This window comes from Brachypodium distachyon, chromosome 2 (assembly GCF_000005505.3).
Source record: "Brachypodium distachyon strain Bd21 chromosome 2, Brachypodium_distachyon_v3.0, whole genome shotgun sequence".
Classification (NCBI taxonomy): domain Eukaryota; kingdom Viridiplantae; phylum Streptophyta; class Magnoliopsida; order Poales; family Poaceae; genus Brachypodium; species Brachypodium distachyon.
Genome location: NC_016132.3, coordinates 5,843,129 through 5,853,492, shown reverse-complemented (window position 1 = coordinate 5,853,492; position 10,364 = coordinate 5,843,129). Strand labels below are relative to the sequence as shown.

Here is a 10,364-nt window from a genome sequence, read left to right as displayed (position 1 = left end):
ATTGCTTACTTCACCCTGTACGGACCAAGCGAATAGTTTAAGCACAGAAAATTTAACATCACGCCAGATAGCGTTCACCACCACAAGGTAGCACCATTGCACAATTAAGTAGACCTTCAACGCTGATACAACAGAAACGAGCAGATGACATCTAATCTCAACCAGCTCATCAACATCTTAAAACTGCAGCAATGCAAGTAGCAAAATCAGTGTCACAAACCACAAGCAGGTTCTGACATGCGACAGCTTAACAGATCAAAAAACAAGGAGCACAGCAAAACATGTGCTGCATCTGCATTACTGTTCACGGGGAAGCTACTGAGGCTACTTTCATCGAAGTCGCAAACAACAAAACAGCCATACATAACACAAGGGAACAGGTGGCATATTGGTGCTCATACCATAACGGCAGCCACAAAGTGTCCTGAGAACCACAAACCAGTTGCTATCATTTCGTACCGGTAGTAACACCTTCTCACTCGTTTCTAGTTCTTCTTGTCTTTCAAGGGCCCCCTGGGTACTTTGCTCAGAACCTTGGCATCAAACACAGAGTACTGCTTCTTAACCTCAACCCACCCTTTCTCTCCGTAGGAGTCAATCTGATCTTCATACTTCTCGTAGAGAACTGGTACTGTGTGCAGAACCACAAAAACTGTTCGAGTAAAAGAAAAGGATCTAGTGTTAGCCAAATACATATTTGGAAGACATGCTAAATAGTACTCCGTAGTTCACTTCCAAGTTGCTCGAATCCCTTACCAATGTAAACCAGGGTCAAGAAGTTGCAGCAACTCCCAAGAATAGAAAGCAGCCATAGCCCAGCAATCACCTAACATTGTTTAACAAAGTTAAATAAGACAAAACCAGTTTACTGCAGGAACAATGTGTAAAATATGGCACAGAAACCATACAATAAGGAACTTCTTGATGTCACGGCCAAGAGCAATCTCACGAAGATTTGCAAAGGCTCTGTTGATCTCATGGCGTGTAGATAATGCAACGTTGACAACCAGATCTTCGGGAATGATCACCTCAGGGATCCGTGGGGGGGACCTAAAGTAACATGTAGACTTTAGATCTCAATTTTAAGTGCCACCAAAAAACTTGCAAGGGTCAAACTTACTTGTTAATGAATGACGAGGCGTTAGACCAGAGAAAGAGAACACCCAGAGAGAATATGAGACCATGGCAAAGGAAAGCCAAAAGATGGTAGCCAAGCAATTCAAAAAGGATCCAAATAGCAGTCGCACCGCCTAGTACTCCAGCAGAAATGTTCTTGTTTCTCCACATGAACACATCAGCAGCTGCAAAATAGAGGAATGAAGTGAATACAGTAGGACGTGTCAAGTTGCACTCACAAATTACACCCTGATCACAAAGAGAAGAAGCTCCAGAAAATATTGCAAGTTGTTAGAGCCCTGCTACCAGATAATGATTTGTCACAGCATAAGTACTACACCTTTGAATTTAGGAATTTACGTGCTTTCAGCCTGATGTTAAGGACTCAAATTCAAAACAAAAATTTATGCCAATGCTGGTTTTTTGAAAAAACTATTACATACATTGGTGCATAAGATGTTGGAAAGAGATGTCTTGAGCAAACAAAGCACATCTTTACAGACTAGTAAGGTATTAGTGCAGTCCAATAAGGTAAGAGGGAGTTGCAGCTTACAACCCCTCCAAACAATGCCATGATACAAAGATATTCTCAAGTTGTACTCCCTCCGTCCCATATTAAGTGACTCAAATTTGTCTAAATATGGACGCATCTATATACTAAAATATGTATAGATACATGTAATATAAAGTCACTTAATATGGGGCGGAGGGAGTACTACTTAATATGGCTATGTAATTTTATCTGAATTTGAAAATAGAGTAAATTGTAGTAAACGGCACCAGGTTGATTGTTCTTTGACTGTTAGTATAAACTCATGCAAAAACATACAGCGCTTCTAGAATACACTAAGCATGTCATCACAGGGGGGAAACTCCAAACCAGCGGTTGAAACACTGAGCACTTGACGATTATTATAGAACGTGGAGATGCTATAGAACCATGAAGAGGTTTTACTGGCACACTGCAGTATAATCCAATCAGGATAGAAATTCAGTATAAGTTTAAGAGCCCCTTCGTCAAAACCGGTCGCATCCATTTCAACACGATAAATACTTGTAAAGGGGGAAGCTTAAAGATCAGATCGCATAGCAAATATGTCGTACAAAGATAATCTGCATTGACCAAATTTGGAACCGCCAGCACGAATCGGGACGCACTAGTTGCGTCGATTTGGGTTATGCACCGTCCCCGCGGATCTAAACAAATCCAACACTCCTACGACGCTGAAGACCCCACTCCAGTAACCTATCAGATCTAGTTCGAAACCAAGACCCCAAACCCACCCAGATCCACATAATCTGATCCGATCTACGCATTACAAAGTAAAACAAGTACTAGGAGAAAAAGCATCAGTTAGATCAGTAACAGAGCCATACGTTTGCCTCCGCCGAGGACCTTGTGGATGGGCTGCTCGCGGCCGAAGAGGCGGAACATCTTGGCCTTGGCGTCGGCCGCCGCCGCGGAGGCGGAGTCGGCGAAGGAGGCGGTGGTGACCTCGGAGACGGCGGGGGTGGGGGCGGGGGCGGGCGGCGCAGAGGGGCGGGGGCGCTCGTCGGCTTCGGAGTCGGACGACGAGGAGGAGCCGTCGCCGCCGCCGACGTGGAGCTTGTCGGCGATCTTCTCCATCAGGGTCTCGGACTTGTGGCTCGCTTCCTCAGCGTGCGCCTGCTCCGCCATTGCTCTGTGTCCCTCTTGCCCGAAACCCTCGCGATGGTCCGAAGAAAAGGGGTGGCGCGTGGGGAAGGTGGGGGAGGAATGGGCGGAGACCTGGCGTGGTGGGGTTTTATAGATGCGGCGGGGGTTTAGGTCTGATCGGGGGATCGCAGGCGTCGGATTTTGAATGGACGGGCGACGGCGGGCAGAGAGGGGTTCAGGGTGGACGGCGCAGCGCTGTTGCTACGGACCAAGATGTCCCCTATGGTTAGAGTTAGAAGGAAATGCTTCGCGTACAAAGAAAAACGCTCCCCCGACGGTTAGAGTTATAGAAGGAAATGCACAACAGGTTCATAAACTCCGGACCTGTTTGGAACCGAGGATTATAAAAACAAGTAAATTAGATGTTAGCATGTTTTGCGAATTCCTACAGAAATTTAAAACACAGGCCAGCTGTTTGGGTGCTTATAGAAATTTGACAAGAAGCATTTTCTTCAAGAGAGAGAAGAGGAGTGATAAAACCATTTGTTGCATTAGCCTTTTTCAAAGGAAGTGAAAACATATCATTTGAGCAAATATCGTCATTGTTGGCGCATTCAACATGTTTAACTTCTCTTAAAAAAAAGCTAGAAGATGCATTCTATTTGATCTTTTTTTCCCTAAAATGCAACCCAGCGGGTGCATCATCGATTAAAAAAAAGAGCCAGAACGCTAGTACAACGCCGAGACGGCAAGAACAACGCCAACGAGTGACAACAAAAAAACTATACCACCGACCCTAACTAGTTTGGACTAGAACTCAGCAGCAGCCACCGTAGAAACCCTGCACAACATCAAACCAAAAAGACAAGATGCCGAACATTGAACCTCAACAACCGTTTCACGCCCACCGCCAAGCCTCCCGAAGAATGACCGCAACATCAGGACCGTCCCGGACTTGACCGCAACATCAGCGGATGCATTCTAGTTGATCTTATAACATACTACAAAATGTCTTTGCTAGTTCAGAACACAGCCTAGAACATTAAAACCCACGGAAGAGTGAGAAGAGAGTTTCTCTGGGCGAGGCATGCCCCGTGTGCGCCTAGCGTGAGAGTAGAGATGATGAGCAGCCATTAACGGCGCAAAAGCGGCGTGGAATCAACGTGGAGGGCACCACCTCGTCTGCTTTTCTGCTGGACCGGGGACCCCGCGACTTGCTTGCATTCGGAATCTCGGCACCTTTTTAATTCTGTAGTCGCGCGGGTCCCGTGCAGTATCAGAAATTTCTGCACCCTTGCGTCCGGATGCGCCCGCGGAATCTAATCCAGGCACTTTGCGTGGCCGCGAGCTCCCCTTCGTCCGATGCTCCGGTTTCATCCGGGACATTGTTGGCCCACAGCGCCAATCCTTAAGGCCCATATTACTTTTGCTACACCTCCGGCCCATTGAGTATACCCACAAAAAGGTCAGGAGTCCTACTACGGGCCTAAAGAGAGGCTGCTGAATTCAGCCCACCCACGGTGCAGGAGAAACGGATACAATTTCAGCAATTCCTTCTTGGCTCTGATGCTTCACTGTCGTACTGAAAATCAAATCGCCTTGCCGCTTAGATGCAAATCTATCTATTATATACTAAAAACAATATGAGTGGTACCGAAGGAAAACTCCACGTTGATCCACGTCATCCCAATTATCTTAGCCGTCCGATCTAAAAGTTCCAAGAGGACACCCGTTAGATCTGGAAAGCACGTACCTGATACAACTCGGTATGCTTAAAAAAAAGTATCGCTGCAGGCAGACCACGTACGCCGCCGCCTAGCTCTGTCGCGCTCCTGTCTCCGGCCGGCCACCTCTCCTCTTCTCCTGTCCCATCCTAGGAAACGGTAGAGATTCTTGCTATATCCGCATCGCCAACATATTATTGGGCCTCCTATCATACGACGAATTGCAGCATCCGCGCCTGCAGGTACTACCGATTTCCGTTTTCCCCGTGATCTCTAATTGCTCGCCCGTGGAATCGTGATGAATCTATCTTGCATGCATGCATATGTAGCTTCAAGCCTCCACAAGGACTTGATCTGGGAAAACTGATTGGTCCTTGCAGCAACGCTGAAAACGCTGAAGGCGTGCCATCGTCTCTCGGGATTAAAATTGAAGTCAGATTTATTCATCCTGACTTGGAACCACATTAGCAAAACAAACACTACCGCATATAATAGAGATTAACTAAATTCTACCGCATGTATCAATGCATGCCTCTGCTGCACGGTAAGACATCAGCACTATAACACAGTCGTTAGCTTTGGCATCAGCCAAATAGCAATAGATTAATTGGAAGAAAGATAGATAACAATAAAAAAAAATCCTTCATTTTGATCTATAATTCAGTTGCAATGATCAATTTAATAAACAAGAAATTGTCCGGAAAAAAAATGTTTGAACAGATCCATCATTCTGTATATCCTGATCAATTTCTTTGTTGTATGCTTACTAACTATTCATACTCCATAGCAATAAAATTAAGTGGGCAAATTAATCATAAAGAAAGGAAAATCGAACATTGTTATGGTATAGACGTATATATAAAATGAGAATTGGTTCAAGTTTACTATTTTAAATAGTGTATACTGCAATTATATACAGGAGATTTAATATTTAAAAGAAACTGGAATAAATAAAGGTGTTGCGCCTGCCGGCGTAGTTCTAGCTAACATCGTACGATGTCGTTACGACTGGTACGTTTTTTCCTTACGCGTTCCCCGTCACTTGAAGAAAACAATTTATCTATTTATTATATTATAAAAGCAAATATGACGGGTATCGGTGAGAGGCATCACACTGATTCACATCCTAAAATTTAATGATCCAACTGGGCTCGCATTGTAAACTTAAAATTGAGTACTATCTAAGACCACATGTATTCAAAACATGATATAATATTGCATTTCTAAGTGTAGTGTGATTAGTTAAATCTACTTTGCTAGATGGTATTTTTTTTCCGCTGGCGTGCATTTATAGTGACAAACCTTCGAACTTTTCTTGAGTGCATACATAGTATGTGTGGTGAGGTTTATTAATCCTACGCTTCTAAGAACCAATCAGGCTCATGATCCATGATGTAAGCTTTGATTCCTTATTGTTATACTGGTCCAATAACACATATAAATGAAACACACCTATCATTTATTTGAAGCTTTTAAAATAGGCGGTGTATCCAGTGAAAACCACTTCTACGGTGCAAACTCCACTATATATGTAGAGAGCGATGTTTTACACATGTGTAAAATTTCAAGTCCAAATTCAATTGCGTTTGCTAGCAGCAAAAAAAAAACAGACATGAATAGCGGTTCTTCATTGTTTAACACTATTCATGTATATATTTCTCTTTTTAATTCCTTTCAAGTGCATTTGATTTTCAACTTCAAATTTTGCATGTTTATAAAGCATCACAAGTCCAACATATGGTATTTTTAAAACTTTATTATTTTTAAAATTTGAGAATTTTTTAAAAACTTTTATATATGATTTTTATGGAGTTTACATATAGTTTGCAGCAAAGAGGGGTTTGCACTAGATACGTCGTCTTTAAAATAACACTTCCCCTGGTCCAAATTAATTGTTGCAGCTTTCGTAAGATTTGGTCTAGATACGTATGTATCTAAAAGCGTTGAAGTGTGTAGGTTCAATCATTTTGAAAAAGAACCAAATAATCAAAAGAAGCACTACAAATACATATCCCTATGAATTAAGATTTAAAAAAAATTGAAAATGTTTCCCACGCAATTGCGCGGGACAACAACTAGTTCTATCAACTGCAAGTCGGTTTGGGGGGGTGGGGGGGGGGGGGGGAGATATGCCGAGCCCTCGCTGGACAATAGACAGAACAGTTTAGCGTTTCACGTTCGTGGCTTCCCCTCGTTAGCATGCATACCAAGTTTTCAGCTGCGGCACAAGTCACCGGACGAGAGATATTCAGATATTCATCGCAAAAAAAGAAGAGAGAGGTATTCAGACATACAGGTCTCACCTTCAGCAAACAATTTGAAGGAAATTTACCGTTTGCAGCCGGACTACTTCGCGTGTGTGGAATCCTTGCAAGGTTCAAGTGAACTGAACTCAGCGGGTGTGAATCGGATATTATATCCTCCACAGCTCCACTCCTACAGTGAAGTGGACCGCACGTACTCAACGTCAGCAGTTCAGTTTTCCACGTCAAAATTAGTACAGGCCGAAGTGGTAAGACTTCATTGGGTTTTTATTTTAAGAAGTCGTCAGAACGACGGTTGGTGTGTTTATGATCGCACAGACTTTGTCTCACTGTTTCTGGTCGGGAACAGGAGACTGCACGGTGAGCTGGCTCTGGAGGCCACCAACACCGAGTCACAGGAGACTACTGTAGCCGCTTGAACTTTGAACTACGTATTCCTCGGTTCCGTCCGGGGTTCCTCCATGTCAAACTGAGCAGCTGCGACACTGCATGCGCCGCGGGTTCCTTGAAGCAAGAAGAAGGAGAAACCGTGAGTCTGATGAAGGAACGTCATGATTGCCATGATTCTACAGAAAACTGCACTCCTCGGTCATATGAAATGATTGGCTGGTCGAATCTCCGGTCCAGGCCTCGGCGTCAGAGATCGCGCCCGTATGGCAGAATCCCACGGCGCTCATCCACGAGCTTCACCGTAGCACTACGTGCATGTCAAGTGATCAAACAGCTAGAGATATATCATTGCGATCCTTGAGCACGCACGGGTTTTGGACCTCGGTCATTGCTTGCCAATCACCGCAACCTGGTTGGACTTCATGATGGCATGATGGTCCGGGACTGGAAGGCGGAAGCTTGGTGCTCGTTACAATTTCAATCTTTTTTTTAGACTACAATTTCATTCTCTTGTCCAGTATCATCAGACGCTCGATGCAAAAAATAACGAAGAAACGGATGAGCGTACGTTTTTTTTTTGGGTAGAGAGAGTACGTTGTGTCTGTTTCTGGATGGCTGCTGAGTTTTATTTTTAATTTTAGAGATATTTAAAGCTACGGTTACCATTTGCATGCAGCAGAGTCCCGTTCCACAGCAAGAACACGCGCACGACGTTTCGTACCTACCATGTGTAAGGTCCACGTCAGTACGCCATGGGATTTAGCAGTGTCCAGAGTCAGGAAAACCCCACAGTGAAAAGTCTGCTTCCCCTATTCCAGTTCGATCCTGAGAGTTGATTCCGGGACGAACGGAGGAGATCACCGTTCTACTTACAGCATTTCCCCACGGCATGAGAACCGGAGAAGTTCGTGAAGCCGTGAACCCCACATGGCGTGGCACAAGTGCACAACGTACGGGGCCCTGCCGAAACCGTCCTCTCCGTCCTGCTGCCCCCACCGCGCGGCCTCGCTTCTGACCGCCTGCTGCTCATGAGCTCATCTATTAACCATTGATGCAAATACCAGTAATCCAGTACACCACCAAGCCTCCAGCTCCCCCCCTCCACCGCGTCCTCAAAAGGCCGCAAAAGAATCCCAGAAAGAGTCAGTATTTCTTTAGCGTTCAGAGTGAGACAAGCAAGCGAGAGGAGTGGGGGAGTGAGCGAGGGAGCGAGTGAGCTCCGCGCTCTGCGTTAGCGTGCGTGATGGAATCGTTCAGCTTCCTGAAGTTCCTGCGCGGCGCCGGGGTCGCCGGCACCGAGCGCACCGCAGTGGCGGCCACGACCATAGCCGCGTCCGCCGCCGCGTGCGAAGACGGCGGCGTGGACGACGACGCGGCCTTCTTCGACCTGGAGTTCGCGGTGCCCGGCGACGAGAGCGCGGCGTCGGACGCGGAGGAGGAGCGGGTCGAGTTCAACTTCTCCGTCGCCGGCGACGCCGCGTCCGGCGGCGAGGTGGTGGCCGTTGACCCGGTCGTCGCCCCGGGCGACGATGCGAAGGAGGAAGAAGAAGCGGAGGCGGCCGCCGAGACTGCGCAGCAGCAGCAGCCCCCGGCGGCGTCGTTCCTCCGGCCCGCGACGACCAAGTTCCGCGTGCTGCTGCTCAAGCTGCGGAAGCCCAAGGCCCCTCCCGCTCCTTCGGCGGACGGCAACGGCTGCCCGGCGCCCAAGACGGCGGCTAACCGTTTCCTGATCAAGTTCCGGCCGGTGGACGACGCGCCCTTCGTGTCGCTCTTCACGCGCGACAACAGCTCCCGCACCTCCGACGCCGGCTCGGCCAGGCCGGCTTCACAAGCGCCGACTATGGCCACCTCCGATGCGTCAGCGGCGGCGGCGATTACCGCCGAGGAGCGGCGGTTCGCCAAGGAGGTGATGCTCAAGTACCTCAACAAGATCAGGCCGCTCTACGACAAGGTCTCCCGCCGCTACGGCGAGCGCCTCCGGTTCGCGGGCGAGGGCGAGGAGACGGACGCCGAGCCCGAGCCTTCGCCATCGCCTTCCCCGTCGCCGTCCCCGTCGCCCGCCGCCGCGCCCCGTGCCGCGGAGCCGCAACAAGCGCAGCAGCCCGTCGTCGTCGTCGCCTGCGGCGTGCGCGCGCCCCGCGCCAGCGTGCCGGCCGGGCTGAAGCAGGCGTGCAAGCGGCTCGGCAAGAGTCGGTCGGCTTCCTCCGCCGTGGCGGCCGCGCCGTCACCGTCGCCGACAACGACCCCCTCGCAGCAGCCGCAGCGGCGCGACGACTCGCTGCTGCAGCTCCAGGACGGCATCCAGAGCGCCATTGCCCACTGCAAGCGCTCCTTCAACGCCTCCAAAGGTAAACAAACACAAGCAGATCACCATGCCGCACGTCCTCTCCTCCCGCTCCCGGCCGTGGCACTGTCAATCAACGAGATAATTAACATCTTTCGCTGCTTTCTTGCAAACCGCAGGGTCTGAGTCGCCGCTGCTGCGGTCCATGACTGACCCGAGCCCGAAGGTCGACCTGACGGCGGCCGACAACAAGGACGGCAGCGACGGCGCGTCAATTAAGCGGGCCGTCCGCCCGGCCGAAAAGCTGATGCAAGAGGAGCAGGCCGAACGGTGATCCCCGTACTCAGCAAATCTTAGTCGTAGCCTAGATCCTGCTAAGCAGCGGTAGTAAGTAGCATTTTTAACACCAGTCGATCCTATCATGGTGCCGGGATTAAGAAAACGTGCGTGTGTGCGCGCTCTTGTCTTAACGTGGCAAAAGCTTGTCTTTTCGGCCGCGACCAACTCCTAGCCCCCCGGCAGCGCCGGCTAGTTCAATAATCTGGTGCTGCTAGCACGCTTGTAAAATATTTTCCCCATCTCCCCATGTCAAAGTCGCTTTCGGACTTCGGTAACCTGCTTATTACCCTGTGTGTCCCCCTTGTTTTATTTTTTGACAGCCTGCGTGTCCCGCTTGTTTATTTAGGACATGGAACTCTAGTTGGGGTGGTAGCATTTCAGATGGAATGGAATGGAACAGCGATAGTCCCGGTGGTGTGACTTGTGGTAAAGAAGAACACCGGGTGATGTTGCGGAGAAAAGACGGCTGTGTCGGGACGGCAGCTTTAGCGCTCCGCTGGTGGTTCCAGTCTCGTGGAATTCGGGGGATAAATCGAGCCGCTCCAGGAAAGGAGAGAAAGAAAGGCTGCCGGGCTGGTCTGCTCTGCGCATTCGGCCGCGCTGCCATCTTT

General features: G+C 48.6%; 2 protein-coding genes across 2 annotated transcripts; one reads left to right on the top strand and one right to left on the bottom strand.

Annotated features, from left to right (window-relative positions):
* Positions 1 to 123: 123 nt before the first annotated feature.
* Positions 124 to 2,859, bottom strand: LOC100829280 (reticulon-like protein B1). The gene is made up of 5 exons (XM_003565788.4): positions 2,494 to 2,859; positions 1,121 to 1,301; positions 909 to 1,050; positions 757 to 826; positions 124 to 652 (listed from the first exon to the last, which is right to left on the bottom strand). Exons 1-5 carry the CDS (start codon positions 2,792 to 2,794, stop codon positions 486 to 488), a joined length of 861 nt encoding a protein of 286 aa, XP_003565836.1. The 5' UTR covers positions 2,795 to 2,859; the 3' UTR covers positions 124 to 485.
* A 5,173-nt stretch (positions 2,860 to 8,032) lies between these two features.
* On the top strand, positions 8,033 to 10,046 carry LOC100832942 (probable membrane-associated kinase regulator 2). Its single transcript, XM_003565466.4, has 2 exons — positions 8,033 to 9,478; positions 9,594 to 10,046. Exons 1-2 carry the CDS (start codon positions 8,374 to 8,376, stop codon positions 9,746 to 9,748), a joined length of 1,260 nt encoding a protein of 419 aa, XP_003565514.1. The 5' UTR covers positions 8,033 to 8,373; the 3' UTR covers positions 9,749 to 10,046.
* Positions 10,047 to 10,364: the final 318 nt, after the last annotated feature.